Genomic DNA, 23992 nt, shown 5'->3' on the forward strand with positions numbered 1-23992 from the left:
CTGACCTCATCTCCGACCACTTACCCCTTCTGTCACTGTGTTCCAGTCACATGGACCTCCTGTCTTAGGGCCTTTGCACCTGCCTCTGCCTGAAATGCTCTTCCTCAGACATCAGCATGGCTCACTCCCTCACTTCTTTAGGGTCTCAGCTCAAATGACCACTCACTAGACCATCTTATTTAAAATATATTTGCTTTGTGTTTTTCCATAGCACTGTGAACGTGTGCGTAAGTATTTCCTTACTATCTGCCCCCTTCACCTCCCCAACCAGCACATAAGCTCCATGAGAAGAGAGGGATTTTGACTTATTTACTGCTGTACCCTCAACATCAGTATTTAGGTGACTATGTGGCATGCAATAAATGTTTTGTTGAAGAACTGAATAAATAAATAACTCTCATTCTTAGATCTGCAGGACATCCCTTAGGAAGCTGGTTTAGACTTTTGGTGTCTGCTTCTGGGCAGTGATATAGAGTCTGAAAAGGCCTTAGGAAGATGGCAGCTCTAAATGCAGGTTTACAGACATGAGCCTTTTCCAGTTAAAATATGCTGCACTTAAAATTTGGTGATGGTTGAGGGGTAAAATAAGGAGTCAAAAGGACCAGAGTCAGTTGACCTGGAAGTTAACCAGCACTTAGGTTTGGCTTTGGGTGAATGCCTATATGCCTCTGAAGTAGAGATCATAACTTTGCCTTATACTTGTTTGTTTACTGTCTGTTCTTCCAGCTAGAATGACAGTGCCATGAGGGAAGAGACTGTTTCATTCACTGCATTCCCAGTGCCTAAAAAGTGCCTGACATGTAGTAGGTGCTGATTAAATATTGATCACTTATTGGTTCTTTTTCCATGCTGCCTAATAAAGACTTATTCTTTGCTTCATGACTTACTCATTTGATACTTTTTACTTATGATGCTCAAAAATGTACATTTAAACATATTCATTCAGTAGTCAGTATCTATTGAGTACCTACTACGTGCTGGGAACAAAGATACAGGAATATGTGAAGTTACTATTCTGTCCCATAATGAGCCACTTAATCTCCAGGGATAGCTTGTACTTAAAAGCAGGAAATGACTGTATAAATTTTTTCCTGAAGAAAGTCAAAATTAGGTCAAAATTCTGTTCTATGCAATGCTTTTTTTTTTTTTTAAATAAATATTTATTTATTTATTTATGGCTGTGTTGGGTCTTCGTTTCTGTGCGAGGGCTTTCTTCTAGTTGTGGCAAGTGGGGGCCACTCTTCATCACGGTGTGCGGGCCTCTCACTATCGCGGCCTCTCTTGTTGTGGAGCACAGGCTCCAGACGCGCAGGCTCAGTAATTGTGGCTCACGGGCCCAGTTGCTCCGCAGCATGTGGGATCTTCCCAGACCAGGGCTCGAACCCGTGTCCCCTGCATTGGCAGGCAGATTCTCAACCACTGCGCCACCAGGGAAGCCTGCAATGCTTTCTTTACTCTTGTGGAAGAGAGCAATAGAATGTACCAAATAAGTGGAAGAAATGGGGAAAAAAAAAAAAAAAGGGAGTATTGACTTAAGTAAAAGGTCACATACTAAAGGATTTGTAAAACAAGCCAAGGAACTTGGACTCCTCACATGAAAGATGCAGGTTCTGCCTGCCCTCCCCCAGTGATGATTTGAAAGCCCATTAACCTCATTTGAACCGAGATGTAAGATAATCACCCCCAACTCGAGTCTTAATACTATCACAGGTACCACAGCTTCCCTGCTGCTGCTCACATTTCTAAATCACCTTTAATCCATTTTACATTCAATTTGATACTTTGTTCATGATGTGCTCTGATCTTCCAGTTGTACAACACCCTTAGGAAAAAGGGATATTGTTTTTTTATGAGAAGGCTAATTTTCAATGATCAGAATTAAGAAGAAAATCTCATAAACTTTTCTTCCTGAACGCACACCTATACCCTTGAGAGGACTTTAGCTCATTGTGTACTCATGAAAAGAATACAATATCCTGAATGAGTCAAACCTGGAGATGCCAAATGGTGATATATGGGCTTTTTAAAGAACAGAGAACTGAGCCAAAGTTTTACTTTTGTCAATAAAGTGTTGGAGGTTACCAGCATTGCAAGCGTTGCAAGAGGGGTGATGGAGGCAACAGATGTCTTCATTATCCTTGTTTACTGGATTTGGGGTGGTTGTGAGGGTGAGGATGGAAAGTCCCCCACTGGTAATAATGTCAAGTGCATTGGTATTTGCGGCTCCCTGGCACCGTCAGTGTTGACATGCAAGAGTATAAAGGCAAACACTTTTAAAAGAGTGGTTTCTCTTCTTATTTTTCCATAGTACTCATGGCACATTTTTGGGGATTACAAGCAGAATGACTTAATAGGACTTCAATGTCCTGAGAAACTCTTCCTTCCACCCTTGACTGCCTTTGTTTTAGTAAAGATTGTTATTGGAAAAATACCAAGAGAAGGGGCTTTTCTAACTTCTCTGTATCAAAGCTAAAAAAGTAATGGTTTAAAATAAAATAAAAAACATATGTATATACACACACATACACATATATATATATGCATATATATGTTTAAGACTTTACTTTTTAGAGCAGTTTTAGGTTTACAACAAAATTGAGAGGAAGGAAATCTATGTTTATTAATAATAGTAGCACCCTGTATTAGGTTCCTGTGGCTACTGTAACAAGGCACCACAAATTTGGTGACTTAAAACAACAGAAATTTTGTCTCTCACTTCTAGTTTGGAGGCTAGAAGTTCTAAGTCCAGCAGGGCGCACTCCCTCTGGGAACTCTAGGGGAGAATCTATTCTCTGCCTCTTCCAGTGTCTGGTGACTGTCAGCATTCCTTGACTTGTGGCCACAAGACTCTAGTCTCTGCCTCGATGGTCACATCGTCTCCTCTTCTTCTATCTGTGTTCTCTCCCTAAGTCTTACTTATATAAGGACACGTATCACGGCATCTAGGGCCTCCCTGGATAATCCGGGAAGATCTCATCTCAAGATCCTTAACTTCATTGCGTCTTTTTTTCCCCAATAAGGTCACATTCACAGGTTCCTGGGATAAGGGCAAACACATATCTTTGCGGAGGGCCACCATTCAACCCACTACACATCAAATATTTATCGTTCTCTGTGTGTGCCTTAAGTCATACTTGCTAGCAGCTACAAAGATTTTAAAATTAGCATTCTGTCCTGAAACTTCATAAATCATAACTCCTCTGGGGACAGCTGCCAAAGACAAGACTAGATTAAAATTCTGAAAAGGAGAATGGTTTATAGAGGGAGTTAGAAACTCATAATCAATAGTTAGATCAGAGAAAGGAAATTAACTTTGGCTAAATATCTTTTGCCATTTGCTTTGAAACGTGGTCTCATTCAATTCTCATTACAAATCTATTTTAAACCTTGCTTCTGTAAGTGGGGAAATAGAGGTTCAAGAAGCTGGGTAACATTCCCAAGTCCCACCAAATACTAAGGGCTGAGCCAAGATTCAAGGCCAAACTCTGGCTCTTGTCTCACCAAGAGTGCTGCTTCTCTAGCAGGAGAGGGGATCTCCGGTACATTTGGTGCCTCTGAGCCAGCACATGCTTGTGTCTTCCCTCTGCTGGGGTCCCCCAGGGAGAAGAGGGTATAGAACTCTTAGTGATTTGGCAAAAGCTGGGTCCTTGGTCTAGGCTAATAATTCCTGGATTTTATATATGGACAGGAGAAGAAAGATATACTTCTGAACAGTGGTCCTCTCTGCCGCCCACCTTTATGCATTACCACTATCATTGTATCTCCATAACTAGAGAACTGAACAGACAGGACAGGCTTGAAAAATCCAAATGTGATTTTCCAGGGCAGGGAATTGAGCAAGGATGTATGAAGGTATCAGCATAACAATTTTGTAATCAGATTTTGCTTCAATAAATAAAAAAAAAAAAACCCAAAAAACCAAACCAAAACAAAAAAACCCGAAGCCCAAAAGACAGTACGTTTTTTGTGAAAACTAATTACGACACTTTGGATTTTAAAATAAGTAAATATACTTTGGGGGGGAAAAAGAAGCAAATACAATACACTGGAAGATAAAACAATTTTGATTTTCACAAAATTAACATTTAGGTATGAATCTTAAATCCTTCGTTTCTGAGTAAGGAAATTTTTTCATTTGAACTACAGAGAAGTGGAGAGGGAATGTCTTCTGTGGTCCTATGCACTGACCTCATTTCCCCTCTTGTCTCCTCGCCTTGAAGATAATTGAGTAACATCTGAAGATAGTGTCCTTAACAGGAGGACAGTTCAACCCGCCTGAGAGGGACCTGCATTTACTGAGAAAGCTCCTGGTGGCCCAGCCCCTGGTAAAAACTGCATTTCCCACTAGATGGAGGGTAAATGTTTAGAATTACTGAGGAGTTATCTCCTTTGCAACAATCATTAAGCAGAGTAGCCCATTTTTAATTAGACTTAAATGTGCGAATCACTAATGGTTTAACGACAAACATAATTTAATAATCAGGCCCTTCAGTGAAGGCAAATAAAGACTGTGGGAATTCTGCATCTCAGAAGCTTTTCTGTATAATCTTGTAGACAAAGGCACAAACAGCTAATTCAATTAATGAATGTCTCTTTAAGGGCAAGACAGGTTGTTAATGCCTCAAGGGCCTTGGAGACCCACACCAGGACAGAGACTCTTAGGCTGGCTTCACTGCTTGCTCCCTCACCCTCCTGGGTCCAGTCCTGAGAAGGATTTTACTTTTCATCTGGATGCTTGCAGAAGGTGTCAACTGATTAGGCAATCAGGGTGGGTTCTGCTAAAATCCCGGAACCTTCCAGGTGTATTGAAACCCTATTCGTGGATTCTTCAGGAGAAAGGGCCTTTGAGAGCTAGAGATGAAGCTATAATGGTGGAATGACAGATGAGGAGTTCATAGTTTCTGGCAGGAGAGCCTGCCTGGGGAGTCTCGCGTCTCTCCAATGAAAGCAGGAGCCTCCTGCCTAACCGGAAGCTGACCCGCCTAGCTGTTCTGAAAACAGTGGCTGTGGCCATGACTGCAATGACACTTTCACACCTGCTCCCTGTGAAAAGGACTCTGCTCATTTCAGTCCTCTTCACACAACGTGTACTCATCAGTGTGTGCAAATCCCAAAGGGAAAAGGTACCTGATACAACTGACTCTCCATTCCTTGTGGTTTAAGACACTCTAGAACCATCACTCACAGGGCTGGGGCAAGCTCAGTGTCCTAGAATTTACAGCTGTCAGCTAGGATGATGGTGTCTTCCCTAGCTGGAAAAATGTCTCAAGACTTTATTACACTTTTTACAAAATATTGTGTTAAAATTGTGTAGGCAAGTATCGTCATTGAGAGGCTATTTACCTTTAAGATAGCAGGTTCAGGACTTCCCTGGTGGTCCAGTAGTCAAGATTCCGTGCTTCCAATGCAGGGGGCGTGGGTTCGATCCCTGGTCGGGGAACTAAGGTCCTACATAACGCGCCACATGGCCAAAAAATTAAAAAAAAAAAAAGATAGCAGGTTCATTTAGTAATAATAATAGGTAACATTTACAGAGGAGTTATCTGGTGTTAATTTTTTCCCTCCAACAGCCCTGTGTGCGAGGTATTATCTCATTTTACAGACTAGGAAACCAAGACACAGGGAGTTTAGTAACTTACCACATAGCTGGTAAGTAGTAGGGTTGGTTCCAAAGCCCACACTCTTATCCATACACAATGCTAAAAATTCACACATATCTAATCTATGTGATTATTATTATTATTTTTAAAATTTTATTTATTTATGGCTGTGTTGGGTCTTCGTTTCTGTGCGAGGGCTTTCTCCAGTTGCGGCAAGCGGGGGCCACTCTTCATCACGGTGCGCGGGCCTCTCACTATCGCGGCCTCTCTTGTTGCGGAGCACAGGCTCCAGACGCGCAGGCTCAGTAGTTGTGGCTCACGGGCCTAGTCGCTCCACGGCACGTGGGATCTTCCCAGACCAGGGCTCGAACCCGTGTCCCCTGCATTGGCAGGCAGATTCTCAACCACTGCGCCACCAGGGAAGCCCATATGTGATTCTTATCTTTAGTTGCATAACTGATTTTGCCGCGTGGACAAAGGCCTTAAACAAGGGCAATGTGGACAGCAGGGAGGCACTAAAGCATAGCAGTCTGAAGCATGGCCTCCCAGTTAGATAGAAATGAACTAATACCTCATGTCCAACACATACATCTGTGGGCGGCTGGACAAATTACCGACGTCTTGGGACCTCAGTTTGCTCATGTACAAAGTGGGAACAATAAAGGTACACAACTCATAGGATTGTAATGGTTAAATGTGATGACTATAACAATACCTAACATTTACTGTATGCTTATTTTTGTGTCAGCTATAAGATGCATGGAAGTGACTGGTTTCTCCCTTGACACAAGATAAGCATTTACATAAGTTATTACTATTGATATTATTATTTTCTCACTACGTGTCAAACCCATTTTGACAAACTTCAAGAAATCATTAACTTCTTTTGGTTTAATGAAATTCTGACCCACTGAATACAGTTCTTAATAAGTGGGTCAGGGACAGAGCTCAGAAATCTTCTTTGTTATGTGCAATTTCACCTATAATTTATTTTCCATTTTAATCTAATGCATAATTGAACACACTTTTTAGAATATCACATTCTATATTGCTTCTATTATTCTTGGAAAGACTTTATCTCTGTCATAGGGCATTACTAAATCTAGCTAAATCTCCAGCTTCCCAAGGACCTGATAAACAGGCTCGTTTTTCTTCACAGATTAGTAAGGAGGTGGGAATTGAGTCTGAATCCTAATTCTTATCTACCGTTTAGGACAAAATAATCTACAGTTAAAGTAACCTGGAATCACAGTCATAGTTCCCTCTTGGGCAAAGTGGTGGGGTTACACTGCAGCCCTCAAGGCTACCTGTGAGCTGCAAAGGGGTGAATGCCAAACAGCCTTCATTTTCTAATCCATTTCACAATCCATTCTTGGCAAGAAGCACTTTCTACCTTTCCAACTGTCAGATTCTTAGGCTGGGCAAATTGGGTACAGCTTTTCGATTACGCATTCCAGTCCCTCCCAGCTTACAAAGTGATTTCACATCACCAGCACGAGTTATCAAGGGGAGAGCCGTCTTAAGACACAAGCCTAAATTACAGGGGCAGCCCCGAGGTGTAAGCAGAAGCACTGCGGAATCACAGATATAATGAAACAGGTGAGCCTGCTATTACCTGTGCCCTAGATACAAAAGAGGCTTATCTGATAGCCTGGGAAAGCTGGCGCCAGCACCCCATTTTATGAAGGGGCTGCTGTTTCCACTTTTCCATGTCAGGGAGTCCTATGTCTTAGTAATTGTCACAGGAGCTAGAATTGGACCCCTTAAAAAAAGTAGCCATGTTTGGGTCACTATCATCAAGCAGTCAAGCAGAGTCTCTTGATTGGGGTCACCTTGACGTAGACTAGTTGGGTAAAGTTTGCTTTCTTCTTTTTAGTTAGTGTTTCTTCTAAACCCTGTCTTCTTGTCCCTCCCCCATTGGCCTTCCCACTTTCTTCTAGTAAAACCAGCTCTTGCCCCCTTTAATCAAGCATCAATAAAGTGCTAGTATCTTCTTAAGGCTTTTATTCTTGTTCTCCCAACTCTTTCCATTGCCAGAGACCAAATCCTTGAGGAAAGGGATTAGGAGACAGTGTGATGGAGGAGCCACTGGATCAGAAGATTGGAAGTTAGAGGACTGGATTCTAGATCTGCTATGTAGCAGGTGTGTCACCCACCCGTCCACTCTGGGCCTCAGTTTCTTTATCTGTTGGATGGCTAGATTGGAGAATCTGGATTTTTATAACTCATAGGCTCACGGATCATTAACGATACTCATTTTGGAGGAGAGCAGAACATTGAAAAATTTTTTTCCAACTCAATGTTCTGCAATTCTAACAGTGAGTGTTAGAATCTAAACTCATGGAGGAAAGTTTGGAGGCTGTCATCACACCATCCCTAAATATACGTCTCATCAAGGGCATGGAGATGGAGAGAGAAACAGGCATGAGTTCAGTGCCTTTGTTAGTGAGTGCTTGGTACCTGCAGGATTCTCACCATTGCTTTTTTTCTTTAAGATTTAAAAAATTTTTTAAATTTATTTTTGGCTCCATTGGGTCTTTGTTGCTTTGTGCAGGCTTTCTCTAACTGTGGCGAGCAGGGGCTACTATTCGTTGTGGTGTGCAGGCTTCTCCTTGCAGTGGTTTCTTCTGTTGGGGAGCACGGGCTCTAGGCGCATGGGTTCAGTAGTTGTGGTGCACGGCTTAGTTGCTCTGCGACATGTGGGATCTTCCTGGACCAGGGCTCGAACCCGTGTCCCCTGCATTGGCAGGCGGACTCTTAACCACTGCGCCATCAGGGAAGTCCCTCACCATTGCTCTTTGAAGGAGATGTTGTCATCACCAAAGTGCAGGTGAGGAAATTCACATTTAGAGAGGACTTGTCCAAGCCACACTGCTAGTAAATGGGAGAGTCTGTCAACTTCCCCATTCTCTGTCTGCCATAAGACTGGCCCTGGAGCATAATGTCTGACTGAAAGATAATTCTGAGCGAATTCCCAGGATTCCAGAAGTGGGAAGTTCCAGCTGCTCTGTTTGCTATTCTCCAACCATTTTTAGAATTCAAAGAGTGAGGATTTCTCTAGACCCTGGAGTCCAGCACAAAGCGTGCAGTTGTACCAGAGACTGCCAAGGAGCACGCCTTACCTGGGCCACTTTACCCATAGGTGGGGGCGGAAGACCAGTTGATGAGAACTTCACCTACTTCCAGGTGTTGAAAGAGGATGGAAAGGTCTTCTATTGTGCCCAGCCCTTCCCTGCTAGGGAGGTCAACTTGTCCCAATTTGCCTGGATGTTGTCAGTTTTAAACCTGGAACTCCCAGGTTCAGCAAACACCACTGTCCCAGGCAAACTGGGATGGCTGGTCACACTACAGTTTCCTGAGCTCTGAATTTCTGTATCTGGGCAGACAAGCCTTCCATTCCATATACAATATAAATAAAATCACATCTCTGCCTGTTGAGATGTTACCTCATCAAATTTGGAGGTTGTGTTTAAGATTGTTGGCTGCAAAATAGAGATGTCTGTGGAGTATCCAAAATTCATTTTGGGGCTTTGGGGCAGGAGGACTCTCAAATGAGCCCAAACCTGGATATAGCGAGAAGCCCTGTGATTATTGGTTGGAAAAGCAATGCCACAGACACCACCTCACGAACAAAAGCAATAAACAACGGGCTCAGACAAGCTCCTGACTAACGCTCCAAACTGCAGTAGACTTGCAATCAAACTACTTCCCACCTGGGTAACTCTGCTGGGTGAGAATCATAGAAAGTTGCTTATTTAACTAAGAACTACAGTTAATGGTTCTCCTCAGCCAACATGGGAAAATCAGGTAGTTAATTGTAAAGTGCAAAATTTAAAAACTTAACTTTTAACTTAAAAAGCTAAAAACTTGCAAAAAGGTAAAAAACTTAAATGTACACACACACAGAAAGATATGCCACAACCTTGTTCTAACAGAAAGAAGGAACAGAGATTCCCAGAATTCACGTGACAGAAATGGAGACCTTCTAGGGAAAGGAAAAGAGAATTGCCATTTGTTGAAAACCATGCCAGGCATTTAACAGATACCATTTGATTCTTTTAGTAACCGTCCTTTTACATTGCCGTTCTACTACCCACCCCCAACCCCATCCATTGTACAGATGAGGAAACTGAGGCTCAAGCCCAGGGAGAAACTGAAGGCTTGCCTAAGTTCACATGGCTGTCCGACTCCATGCTTTATCCCCTATGCTGATTGAAGGCTAGGACACAGAGAACTGGCTTCATTAGTTTGTCCGAGGCAGACCCTGGTACAAGGGAATTACCTTCTAATTTTTGTGACTAGGGAAGCTCACAGACGGACAGTTCTTTAGCACAGCTTCATCCCCCAGGAGACAACTTGGGCCCGGATGTGGTTACCAAAGACCAAATGCGTCCAGACAGCACACTGTACTACTGGAAGGTCCAGAAACCAGAGGGCCTAAAGACAGCCAAGCAAAGCTCCCCAGGAGACCCATAGCGGGGGGACCCAAATGTGACTGAGCATCAGAAAAGGGGGGAGGGATGCAGCCAACAGCACCCTAGTCTCACCCTCTGGTGGTTCTGATGCTGTGGGTCTGAGGCAGAACAGAAAGTAAACTTTTAACAAGTCGATTTAACCACTACCCAATTTGGGAACCACTGATTTACAAGATAAGACACAAAACCTGGAAAATGAGGTCTGCATCCTATTTCTTTCTCAGCTACAGACACAGTTTTGAAGGACAATTTTAAGTCTTAAGAGTCTTTTGTGATGGTGAGAAGGGATGAATTGCCTCATGGGTGGCCAAAACGTGGCCCAGCAGTCATTTATCAACTCCGTGCCTTGATTTCCCCAAATGCACCTTGAAGTGGTATCTGAAAGTGCTTTTCTGAACTTTTGTAAAGAGAAGTTAAATGCATAATAGAATACATGAGCTCTTAGGAGGAGAGGAAGTCTACCTGTTATTATTAAAACAGCATTTACTGTAGTAGCTCAATAAAGTGCTACTTTTTGTTCTTCATCAGTTTGGAAAGAAGATACAGTTCTTGAGTCATGAAGCCCATAAAAATCTCTTTCATGGGAAACTACTTAGATCCACGTGCATGGTTCTCTGTCCTCAATGGAGAAAGCAGCCAGCAAGAGCCCCCGCCCACCTCACAGACATGTGATGTAGCCCCACGTGTCTTTCCCTCATGGTTACAGTGACCAATTATTCATCAATACTCTTGAGTTCTAATTCTCATTCAGTAGCTGATATAGGAAACCTTCACAGAATCCCTGGTGCGCAAATGGACTTTGCCTCACAAGTTCATTTGGAACTTGGAAAACTATCAATACAATGTATTTAAACTATGGTTGGTTCCCCTCCCCTCCCCCACATCCATAAAATACCATTTATCCTAAGCGACACCTAAAGTCTTGAATGAAGAAGGGGATAGAACCTAGTGATGCAGTTTAGCAATGTGTCTATGGGGAAATACATCCAGCACAGTAAAATTACCTACCAGCCGCAGTGAGCTCTGGGGTCTGGGACACCTACCTTCCTCTAGGAAAAAGAAGAGTCTGGAGCAGCTGGCCAGGGAAGAAGGACACTCAGCTCTACATGGAATTTGGTGGCTCCTATGACCTGGCTGGGTAAGGTTGGGGCTGGGTATTAAAGGGGCAGGGATAGGATTGTTGGCTCTTCAGTCTGGGGATGGAGACGTTCAGATTAGATGAAATGATACTCCAGGAGACGGGAATGGGAGGGTGGAGTGAGTTGAATGGTGGTCCCTACAAAGATATGTCCATTGGAACCTGTGGTTGTGACCTTATTTGGAAAAAAAGTCTTTGCAGAAGTAATTATGTTAAGGATCTTGAGACGGGATCACCCTGGAATAGAGTGGGCTCTAAATCCAGTGGTAGATGTCATTAGAAAAGAAGAGAAGGGGGAAGACTCAAGAGGAGACCACATGATAATGGAAGCAGCCACGAGCCAAGGACACCGGGAGTTACCAAAGCTGGAGGAAGCAAGGAAGGATCCCCTCCCAGAGCTTTTGGAGGCAGCGTGGTGCTGTCAACACCTTGATGTGGGACTTCTAGCCTCCAAAGCTGTGAGAGTAAATTTCTGTTGTTTTAAGCCACCCAGCGTGTAGTAATTTATTACAGAGCCCTAGGAAACCAACACAGGACAGGACACAGGACAGAGGGTAAGGAGCTGCCAGGAGTCAGCTCTGTCAGCCCAGTGCCAAGAGACCTCCTTTCTTTCCTCAGCTGGTTCCACCCTACTCCTCATCACCCACTGAATTACCTGCAGGTCTCCAATCTGGTTGACCCTAGATGGCTAAAGTACAGATTTTTTTTTTTTTCCGTAAGAGCAAATTTAGGAAAAACAAATGTTTGCAGGCCATATACTTTTTCTCCAAAAAAATATTGTTTTTTTTTCAATCAGAGAACTGTGCGTAGGCGTTCTTGTATTATTTCTTACCAGGATCACAATGGTTGCTGTATCAACCAATTCAAAAGGACCTATTTTCAGGCCTTACCTTTCTTGACCTCTCCAATTGTTCTGGCACCATTGACCATATTCTTCTTGAAATGCTCTTTACTAGGTTTCTGGGAGCCTTCTTGCCCCTCAGTATTTTCTTCTACCTCTCTGACCACACTCTGTCCTTCGTACCATGTTCTACTCTATCCAGCCCCATTTTCTCCTTTAATTCTATACTTCTGTTACTTATACCCACAGCTTTAATTGACTTCATGCAGTTGATTCCCACATTTCCACTTCCAATCTTGACCTCTCTTCTGACCTGCTTGCCCAACTTCCTCCTACATATTTCCTCTTGGATTTCTCAAGGGCATCTGAACACAAAATGCCTCAACCCAAACTCACCATCTTTCGCCTCCAACCTGGTCTTCTTTCCAGTATTTCCAATTTTGGTGAATGGTTCCACCTGTTACACAAGCTAGAAATGTAGGTGCCATCCTTGATCCCTCCCCGCTACACTCCCATTTCCAATGTCGCCAGGTTCAATGATTTTTTTCTTCTAAATATTTCTCAGATCTGGTCATTGTCTCCACTCTGGTTTAAGCTCCCATCATCTCTTGCCTTGACTATTGCAATGGTTTCTTAACTGGTCTTCCCCATCACCCTTGCCCCTGTATTCCATTCTCTATACTATAGTCAGAGTGACTGTCTTAAAAGGCAAGCCTGTTAGTGCCATCTTCCCTTCTTCCCTCCACTGCTTGAAAGATAGAGAACAAATAAGCAAGCAAGCAAAGAAACAGAAAACAATTCCTGAACACTGGCTACAGATGCTGCATGGACCTGTGGATTTTCTTGGCCCAGAAACTCCCTACCTCCCTACAATCTCAGTCCCAGTCATTAGTGACTACTTTTAATTTCACCTACCTGCCATGGTCCTTTCTACCACAGGGCCTTTGAACATACTTTCCCTACCTTCTTTGCCTAGTTGACTTCTAATTATCCTTCAGATCTCAGGTCAAGACTTCCCTGGCCTTACCCCTATGTTCATAGCAGCACTATTCACAATAGCCAAGACATGGAAACAACCCAAATGTCCATCGACAGATGAATGGATAAAGGAGATGTGGTACACATATACAGTGGGATACTACTACTCAGCCATAAAAAAGAATGAAATAATGCCATTTGCAGCAACATGGGTGCAACTAGAGATTATCATACTAAGTGAAGTAAGTCAGAAAGAGAAAGACAAATACCGGATGATATCACTTATATGTGGAATCTAAAATATGCCACAAATTAACCTATCTGTGAAACAGAAATAGACTCACAGACATAGAGAACAGACTTGTGGTTGCCAAAGGGGAGGGGGCATGGGGGAGGGATGGACTGGGAGTTTGGGGTTAGTGGATGCAAACTATTACATACAGAATGGATAAACAACAAGGTCCTACTGTATAGCACAGGGAACTATATTCAATACCCTTGGATAAACCATAATGGAAAAGAATATAAAAAAGAATGTATATATGTGTATAACTGAGTCACTTTGCTGTACAGCAGAAATTAACACAACATTGTGAATCAACTATACTTCAATTAAAAAAGAAAAAAAAGACTTCCCTGGCCTTTTTGACAAACCAAATCTCCTAATCTTCTGTCCTGCATTGTATACTCCTCTCCTTAGCACTGGTCATATGTGGGCCTTCGTCTTAGAGGGTAGTGGGGTATTTTATGTTAAAGAGGACTTATTTCTCCTTGTCATCAGTGTCATTTTGCCAAAAACCATAGGTGGTTCCTATAATTAGTTGACTTTGAGAGGTCTCACTGATGCTGAGTTGGAAATAGGGATTGATCCCCATCCCTTTCTACTGTTTCCTTCGCTGATATTCTTGGAAAACAACTGGTGACTCAGAAAAGCTCTTTTGAGTTCTTGAGCGCAAAAGTCTGGTGGCAATAATATTTGGAAATAGGATACCAAATGGCTGAAGACGTTTTTTCTGGGTCAAAAGTATCTCCTTTTCCCTGTTCCACAAATGAGAGAGTCATTTAGGTTAGCAGCATACTCTTTGGAAGAGAAGAATTCTCCTTAAGCAAATTCAGACTCATTGGTACTTTCATGAGAATTACTGTGATCAGGAAAACAACTTCTAGCTGATACCCTGGAAGTTGGAAGATTTGAAATTTGATGGAAGGTTTTTCTTCTAATTTTATGTTTCTGAAAATCGATGTGAGCATATGATTTGGTAATGTCTTTTTCTCCTGAAAAAAAGCTGTTTTTAAATGGACAATGCAATTTTGATTTGATGGACTCTTAGCACCCTGTCAAACTTAGGATGAAGGGCTAGCAGGCCTGGGGGTGTTATGTCAGGCCTGCCGAGGAGGCTCGAGGCTGTCACGAGGGCACTGATCTCCTGGGGCTGGGCAACTGGGCAGTGCAAAGTGAGTGAAGTCGTGGAGGGATGCCTTCTGTTATGCAAATAATTCACTCTTTCCCCGGGTTTTGCAACAAATCGTTTCAGCTGTAAGTATCTTTTCTAATCCTATACAACTTAACATTTTGATCTCTAGTCATTCCCTGCATTTCCTTTCTCCTGTTCCAAACCTGTACATTTAAATTTTTCTCGTACTGGGTGTGGCAAAGGGCTTTATGAGCGATGCAATAATTTTCCTCTTACCTTCAAAAACCAAATATCTCGGAATTCCCATAATTCACCTGCCAAACCACATCTCCCAAGCTTCCTCTCACACTTAGTACAAAAGTACTTCGGCAGAGTTTAGTTTATGGAAAATATGGGCATAAGAGGACAAGGTTTGCCATCACAGGAAAGGTTCATGCTCATCCGGTTGTCATTTTTACAATACAAAGCATTCATGCAAGATTCCAAAGATGCTAGTTTTCAGACATTTGGGAAGAAGCAGCTGGTGAGCTGCAGCAGCAAAGCTGTGCGGAGCCAGGAGTTCCCTCCTCCCCTAGAAGGTTCGGCCCATCATTCACCGGCACGGAGAGAAGAGCAGTGTCTGTCACACGCCAGCGGACTCTTACGGACTCAGGACCAAGGCTGTTTGCTTGCTGGGCATGCTAGTTCGTCTCCATTTGCTCTGCCCCCAAATCACTTCTCTGCCTTGCTCTGCGCTTGGGGAGGCTGGTCCCTAACAATCATCCCTGGGCTGCCTTGCCCTCCACTTCCTGTTGTGAGCAGCCAGTGGGAATCGCACAGGAACCTGGCAGCGGGAGAGAGGTCAGGGTGTTTCTTCTCTGCCCATCCCTGCGCTGGCACCGCACTGATGACCGTCCTCTCTGGGACTGCAGCCCTGCCTTCACTGCCCTCTGCTCAGGCCCAGGGGTGTGTGGCTTCTGCTGTTTCCGGTCTCTGGGGGTTGGTATATTTAGCTATGCCCACACCTGCTTTAAAGTCTCTGCAGTTAAGCTACCTGAATGGAATTCTGTCTCTTTGCATGATCTCAACCGATTCCGTGGGCTATGCTTGTGTTCAAGAGGATTTGATTCAGGGCAGTTGGGTTCATAACATTCCCCCAGAACTTTGTTCTCGCCACTTACTGTCCCTTTTGAGACCACTTTGGTCACCTGTCCAACCAGGCCCGGGGCAGACAGCGGAGGCTTTCCTCCGACGACGCCCGTCTGCTCCCAGCGCACGCATGTCCTCTCCAGCCGGCTTCCCCTCGGCCTCCGCCCTCTCCTCTCCTCCCGCCCGCAGCTCAGCTCAGCCCCGTCCCCTTTCCTGCAGGGCTTTCCTCTCCCGCTGGGCTCTCACCTTGGAAGGCAGATTTTTAGTGAAATGACCAGAAGGACGTTCTCATCCCACCTTCTCTTTTTGCTCTGGTTTCTGCTTTACGGGGTGGGGTCCAGGGCGAGCACAGTCGCATCCCCCGCTGAGGCCGGTTTCCGTCTCTCAGCCTCATCACCCCCGCGCTCATCCGCATCCCGCTGCGGCGCTCTGCTCCCCACCCCACTGTCTCCATCCTCTCTCCTCTCCCAAGACCTCAGCAGGAGCTCAGCCTCCCGTGCCTTGTGAGAGGACGGACTCTGTGACTTGTCTCTGACCCTCGCCACTGCCCACTTCAGTCCCCACTCACCGGACGCAGCAGCCACGGTCCCACTGCCTTTGCATTAGGGTCCAGCCCCCTCGGTCGGCGCCCTAGCTCCCACTTCCTCATCTTGTCTCTTGCTTCTTTTCCTCACAGGTGTCCTCTGTTAAGACAATTCAGGCCACCTGATGGTCAACAAATCTCCCCTCTTCCTGCCTTTGCGTACACTCTTCCCTCCCTATGGAATGTTCTCTCTTTCAGCTCAGCAAGATGGAAGCCTACCTGATTTTGGCTCAACTTAAAAGCCACTTCTCCGTGAAGTTTCCCCCAATCTCACCAGCCACAAGCAATTCCTCCTCCTCCGTACTCCCCGCCTATGACACCACATTAGCCTCTGAGAACACATTCGCTCACGTTAACGCTGCGAGTTGAGTTTGCCGGTCCCCTTGTGCCCTCTCCTCTACTAGATGGTAAATGGGAAACTAACGGGTGCCGGAGAAAATCACTTCACTTAGAACGAGGAGATGGGACTCTGAGGTCAACCTACTTATAAACCTTGGAAATCACTTACTCTTTCTGGATTTATGTTTCCTCATCTAGAAAATAAAGTGGTTGCACCTGGTGTCCTTGACCTTCTCTGCCAGCCCTAAGACTCTATGAACTTATTATCAGACCTCTAAACTATAGCCTATGAGATGCATTTATTTTCTCTCCCTGCTTCTGCCTCTTCTGTGAAGTGGTGAGAACTGGACAACTGGGCGTTTCCTCAGTGGCCGGTGGACTATCCAGTGATGGGGCGGGAAATATAACGGTGGCTAACAGCATGGGCTTGGTTGACACCACGTAAGAGTTTAAAGCCAGCTCTATGCTTCGAAGCTTTGCAAACTCAGGCAACAATTTAACCTTTCTACACTTTAGTTTTCTCACTTACAAAATGGAGATCATGATAACATCTACCCCAGGGGGTTGCTGACAGGTTAAGTCAGGTAAGTTAATTCATTCCTCAGCCTGCTCCTTAACAAACACCCATTAAATGGAAGCATGAGCAGTGGAGACCTGCCTCTTCTTAAGCCACAGTGGAAACTATTTAACCAGGAGAGAGACCCTAGACCCCCGATGCACTTTAGGCTCATTGGGGAGTTTTGAAAGCATACCATTGCCTGGGCCCAAGTCCAATCGGACTGAATCAGAATCTCTAGGGGTGGGACTCTGGCATCAGTATTGTTTAAGAAGCTCTCCAGGTTATTCTAACTTACAGCCAAGGCTGTGAACCATTCCTCTAATGAGTATTTAATTGACCCCAGGAGAGGAAAATCCACTTGTTGAATAACAAATTCTTAAGTCATGCTTCAGAGAAGTTTAAATTCTGTGGACAAAGACAGAACTTTCCCAATTCAGGGTCAGTAACTAAACTCATGTGTATCTCCTCAGCTCTTCCAGGTAGGCCTAGATACAAAGCTGCCTGCCTGAGCGAGGAATGGCCCTCATGAAGTGACTGGTGACTCATCCTTCCCAGTGTGTGAAATTATTCTGGAGGCGTTCAAATCCCTCAACGCTCTAACTGATGATATGGATTTAAAATTCAGAATCTCTATTCAACTACTTTTTTCAGTTCCCTGTTCCAAACTATAACTTAATAGGATGTCACCATGGAAACAGGTATTTCTACTTAAGGACCAAGCCTCCCCTTGGAAATTTGTCTCGTCTATCTTTTGATTATGATCAATGAGAGGTGGTGAACAATTGAGATTTGTATCCATGGAAAATGTGTAAAAGATCTGGATTTAGATTCCTAAGGGTGGTACAGCCCTTTCTCTGAATCTGTTAAGGTTTCATTTGTGATAATAAGATACTTATCCTCTTGTGGAAAGAAGAGAAAAAACAAAAAAAAAAACAAAAAACCACTGCATTTCCAGAATATTGTTCAATGTTGGGTAGATATGGTTCCAAATTTGAGAAAGTAAAATTACCATTATAATCTGCCTCACTTTCATTTTTTTGGGCTCCGAAGGATAGAACCAAAAAAACAGTCCAAGCCTATTTCAGTCTGGTTAGAGGGTGTCAGAAACCCTGGGTCTGGGGTCTGCACCCCAGGTTTCCATCCCACTGAAGAGCAGTGGTCCCCACAGCCTGGTTAGGTATTTGCTGGGCCCTTTTGGGCCCTTCTTGATCCTAACAGTTTCTGAAACATCCAATCATCAGACACTTTGACCTTCACGGATAATGGGGAAAATGAAAAGAAGCAAGGAGGGAATCAGGTGGGAAGGGGACTGTGGGAGAAGACGGAGAAGGGCAGGGACAGGCTGCTTGTGCCAGAGACCCACATAGCCCTGCAGGGAGGAGCTGGTCTCAGAAAGCGTGGCGGCTTTGTCATGTGTCAACGTGGCTAGTCTGCACTGTGCAGACCAGATTTCCCCCTCCCTGCATATTTCCAGTTAGGGTGGCCCACAGTGACATCTTACACAAGACTGGAGACTTCCACACTGCCTTTGCGCTTAGCAGCCCATGCACATTATCACTTATCTGCTGGCACATATTGTTGGTGTAGGACAGTGGCTGGCCTGCAGCTACCTCACCTTCTCTGGGACCCTCCCTCAGCTTTTCAAACCCCTGGGCGAGGCGGCGGTTTAGCTCCGTGACAAAGGGGTCTAGCTTCTGCAACCTGCGGGATAAAACCTCGTCATCAGGTTGGAGGCACTAAGAGGATGACATGAGTTTCCATCCTTCCTGTGTGTTCTGGCTTGTCCTCAATGTCCCCCAACTTTGTAAGGAACCATTTACAAATTGCTTCTGTATGTGGCTCATGGCACAGTTTATAGTAACTTATCATTTCCAGCATGCAGAGTATCTGCTGGCTGCTCCCGCAGCCTGGTCAGGCTTCTAGGTCATTGTCCTATCTGCTGAATCCCCAGGGGTCAGTGCATGATTCTACTGTGGGTGGACTCTCTCCCCAGCCAAGTGAAAGAGACTGATGCTGGGATCAGTCAGAACAGTTCTACTGGCAACAGCAAGACACCTGGTTTTTCTTATTTGAAATTGTGCCATTTCTTCTCTTCTTTGGTGCTATAAATTAAAATATTTTCCAGAACATTCTTTTTGCCTGTTATAGACTCCCTTTGCACAGCCTATAAGCTATTCATACTATTATACAAAATACTACTTCCATCTGATAACGTGTCAAGCTCCCAGAAGCCCAATCACATTTTAGTAACGTGCAGCAAGGAACCAGTCCATGTTTATGGGGCTCCAGTTATAAATGAGGCTGAGCAGTAAGAATTGCAAGATGTTCAAAGATGCCAAGGACAAGATCCCAGCCCTCAAAAATCTCACCGTCTGGATAAGCTCAAGGACCAAGGCACTGAACTAGGAATGCACACCTTTGAGTCAGGTCAAGGCATAATTTTCGTTCTGATTCAGCCCCCCTGCCAGAGGAACAGAAGTCCCCAATTGCAGCCAGGCACAAGCATTTAAACAGCTTAGTTTGGTCTACAGGAGACTCTAGCCAGCTCGGCAACTCCAAAGCTTTTACTTTCCCAGTGTTTACATCTTCCAAGTGTTTTTGATAAATTCCAAAACAATTTGGAGATGTCACAGAAATGGAAGTCACAAGTTTTTGTTTGCTGTTGCACTGTTTTTAAACAACTCATGTTGGATTCTCTTTCTGTCTAGGCTCTAGGTGGCCTCTTAGTTTTGCCCGGGCCTGCTAGTGCTCTGCGGTTGTACAAATATTTGGAAGGAATTGAAAACAGATACAGATGCAATGAGGGGGACCTGCCTAGTGGGTTGACTGCTGATACAGTTCTGTGTCTGGTTCAGCTTTGAACATTTAGGGTAAAAATAGGGGGCTGACTTACCGAGCGCAGCCTGTTGCCTCCGAGGCTTACTACTAGCCAGAGTAGTAAGGCGAGGAAGCGGTCACCTCTCCCAGTCTTCTGAGACTTTCTTCAGTGGGGAAAGAATTTCTCTTGAAGGTGGCTATGAGGGCACCAGCTGGGTGGGGTCGGCGTCAGGGATTCCTGGGGGGGCACAGCGGCGTAGGCTCCATGCAGCGGTGACAGCCAAAATCAACATCAGCCAAGTGTGCACCATCTTCTTTAGCCAAGTCTGGGAAGGTCCTGCAGGTGGAAGTGATCGCTGGAGTTATTAGGGACCTTGGAGGAAAAGACTGCTGGGATCTACCTAGTCTCCTTTTTTTGCCCGTGGGAGTGAGTTCTAGCCGAGGGGATTCTTCTTTGCACCAGGTCAGCCATGCTGGCACTCAGAGCGGCAGTGGAGTCAGGGTGCTGGGATTGAGGTGCCTGCAGAACCGGCATAGCACCTCGGTCCTGAGGCACAGGTGCGCTTGCTGCAGCAGTGGCACGTGTGTCTGAGGTGCCGGGCTGTGTGGATCTCCTGTGGAACAGAGGTCTGGGTTTCTGGGGCTTGCTGCAGTGACACAGGCCCCAGGATGACAAGACGCAGCTGTGGCTCAATGTACTTTTGTTAATTACAGGCCTGGGACTGGGCGAAAGAAGGTAGAGCTAGAGAAGGGGTCTGGGCACTCTAGACTTAGAGGCTAAGAAGGGGAGTAGCCTCCAGTGAAGGAGAAGGCATGGCCAGAGAGGTAGGAGGACCACCAGAGAGCTCAGTGAGAAAACTCTCAAGAAAAAAGAAGTGATCAATTGTCAAACACTGCTAAGAAGTACAACACTGCTCTTGGATCTGCAAGATGGAGGTTGCTGTAAAATAAAGAATTTGGCTTGCCTTTCTCCTGGGTTCCTTGGAATTATCCAAGTGGTAGGCATGTCTTTTTTATTCATGGTGTGCCTTGATAATTTATGCTAAAGAGGTGACTCGGGGTGGGCTCCTAGATAGCTTATGCTAATGAGACGATTCAGGATGGGGGTCACCCATGCCAGAAAGATCAACCCTGTGTTTAGAGGGTTGGAGCTTTGAGCCCTGTGATATCAGCCTAATTTTCTGACCTTGGGGAGTGGAGAAGGGCTGGAGGTTGCATTTACTCACAAGGCCAGTGATTCAATCAGTCATGCCTATTACTGAAGCTGGCTGGAACTTTCTGCTTGGTGGCCACATTGATGTACTGTGAGGGTGACATGCCCTGATTCCATGGAGAGGGGCACACAAACTGTGTTCAGGACTCTCCCAGACCTCGCTCTGTGAGTTCCTTCATTTGGCTTGTTCTGATTTGTATCCTTCATAATGAAACTATTGTATAATCATAAGCATAGTGCTTTCCAGACTTCTGTGAGTCCTTCTAGTGAATTATCAAACCTGAGAGTTGTGGGAACCCCTGAATGTGTAGGGGTGGGAAACCCTGAATGTGGAGGGGTCACACTTATGACCACACCATTGGTCATAAGTGTGGGTGGCCTAGGGACCCCTGATAGTGCGGCAGTCTTGTGGAGACGTGTCTGCACTAACTCTGGGTGGTTAGCATCAGAACTGCACTTACGGCAGGGGTCCACCAGTAGCATGGATGAGTGGGAGGTAGTGGTGTGCTAGGGGTGGAAACTTGAGAATAGAGGGTTTAGAAGAAAATATCAAGAAATGTGTGAAGACTCAAGAATAGACAACTTTGGGGCATTTTGTTGGGAAGAGGAACAGAAAAATGGGATGATAGGATTATACTAAACTTCTCTAAAATATTGATTATTGGTTTATAAGGGGATAAAATCCTAGACAGGCATCCATATGAGTTGTTTTGAAAGAGCAGGTATGTATTGCGTGGTCATGATTAACAAGTCATACAGAAAGATAGTAACCCACGAGGAAAGGCAGAGAAGTAGTATCGGAAGAGGCACAAGAGTTGGGATATTTGAATGACACAGCTAGTCTGAGAACACTAAGTAGAGGCACAGGGTAGGGGAAAGGAGTGGGAAGAAATTGATCAAAGGTAGGGCGTGAGGGGATGGATAGGAGAGGTCAGGATGGCCGAAGAACTGGGCCACCACCATGGCTCTGAGGGATTCCAAGCAAACAGAAAAGCCCCAGCAAAAGAATTAATTTAGGCTTCTCAGCTTTAACTGGCTGTGGGGTGACCAAGAGCTGGCGATTTGTGTTAAGTGGACCATGAGTTTATGTCTTTCTCCTAGTGGTCCCAGCACAGTACTTGGTGCAGATGTTCAATAAATGCTTGCTGAGTGAATGAAGCTTTACAGTACTACCTACTTTGTCAGATTTGAACCCCCAATTCCCCCCTCTCCCATCGTACCCTCGAATTGTCTATGTGGGAGTCTACTACCACGATGAGTTCCACTGGGTGGAGAAAGTGCTAGCAAGCCAAACTGGATGGTCACCTGCTGGGGACTTCTGAACAGTAACTCCTGAACGTAGAGTCCTTGCTAACAAAAGAATCTTTGGTTCCATGATCTCCAGAGAGGCCAAGAGAAATAATAATGATGGCAACAATCAGTATGTCAATAATTAACACATACTGCCTGCTTACTGTGTGCTAGGCACTGGGGTAAACCATCAGCATGCATGCTCTCATTTACTAATACCTGTGAGGTAGATACCATGACTAGGTCCATTTTACAGATTAGGAAACTGAGGTGTAGAAAGAATATGTGACTTGCTCAAAGTTGTCCTGCTATTGGTGGTAAAGCCTTAACCCAAAGTGTGCCTTGACTATTGGGCCAGTGGTTCCCACATTTGGCTGCACACTGGGATCACTTGGGGGAGCTTTGAAAACCCCCCAAATTCCCAGGTTACAGCCCAGACTGATGACATTAGAGTGTCTCAGATGAGAGCCAGGATTGTTTAGAGATCTGCAGCTGTTTCTCGTGTGCAGCAAAGTTTGGGAATGACTTACTAGGCTATATTGACTCTCGGAAGTAGGTTGAAGTGGCCAAGTGATGGCCTGGGGTGTGTAGGAGAGAGTGTTCACCCATTCCTGCTCCCTCAGGTACAGAGCAGAGCTTCCCAGGTGGGAGCCATCCTGAGCTGAGAGGATGACAGTCCTGAGGCTGTGGTGGCAGGTTTCCCTTTTAGTTTCAAGTTCTCATCCCTACCCCGCAGACTCAGGGGAGGGCAAGCTGAAATATTACAGAAGACAGGATGAAATTAATGTGAGATTTATTATTATTGTTATTTTTGTCATCATTCTACAATTTAGATCAGCCAGAACAGTTGTGTTCATTTTAATAAGCTAATGAGTACTGTAGGAGAGCCTCCCCCAGTGATTCATGGTGATGTATTACATTAAATATTAATTGCCAAGACCAGAAAGTTAAAAAAAAAAAAAAAAAGACACCCACACTTTCCCTGTAATCTGCCCTGCAGGGAAATTTCTCAGCCTTGAGCTGGATATTCCTGCCGAAAATATAACCTATAAATGCAGCCCTATCATTTACAGACAATCCAGTAGGAGAGACCATAAATGACTCTCCCTTTCCAACAGCGTGCACGGGAAGGAATTTGAAGGATAGGGCCTGTCTCAATTTTGTGGTGCAGCAAGACCAGGCCATCTATTACAGCCAGTAAAATGAAGCAGACAACTCGAGGGTCGTGGAAGCCACGAGGCAGTTGGCACCATCTGTGATATTTCAGGGCACTGAGTATGGGACGGCTTTGGAGTGAGGGTGAGAGGTTATATGCTAGATGATTGAGGGCATAAAAATAATGGATTGTTTGCAGAAAGCACATGATAACCACACTCAGGGGCAAAGCAGGGACTGTAGGGGTGATCCTGTCTGTCACAGAACAGCTTGGTCTCTTCCTGTCCTCACATGTTGTATTTGCCTTCTGTTATAATGGGGGAGTTGTTATATTTTGTGTTTCTAGAACCTTCTCTGGCAGGGTTAAGAATGGAAATGGGGGTGGGGGTAGGCATGGAGTGTATGAGGTATCTGTGTGATAAGGGCAGACCTACATTTTAGGGTAAAGGAAGGGGGTGTTA

General features: G+C 44.8%; 1 protein-coding gene across 1 annotated transcript; it reads left to right on the forward strand.

Moving 5' to 3' along the window:
• The first annotated feature begins 1444 nt into the window (after positions 1 to 1444).
• Positions 1445 to 23988, forward strand: LOC309638825 (uncharacterized protein). Its single transcript, XM_082415249.1, has 2 exons — positions 1445 to 7199; positions 11129 to 23988. Exon 2 carries the CDS (start codon positions 14830 to 14832, stop codon positions 15847 to 15849), a length of 1020 nt encoding a protein of 339 aa, XP_082271375.1. The 5' UTR covers positions 1445 to 7199; positions 11129 to 14829; the 3' UTR covers positions 15850 to 23988.
• Positions 23989 to 23992: the final 4 nt, after the last annotated feature.

Source organism: Balaenoptera physalus (genome assembly GCF_965194825.1).
Source record: "Balaenoptera physalus genome assembly, chromosome: 11".
NCBI classification, from domain to species: Eukaryota; Metazoa; Chordata; class Mammalia; order Artiodactyla; family Balaenopteridae; genus Balaenoptera; species Balaenoptera physalus.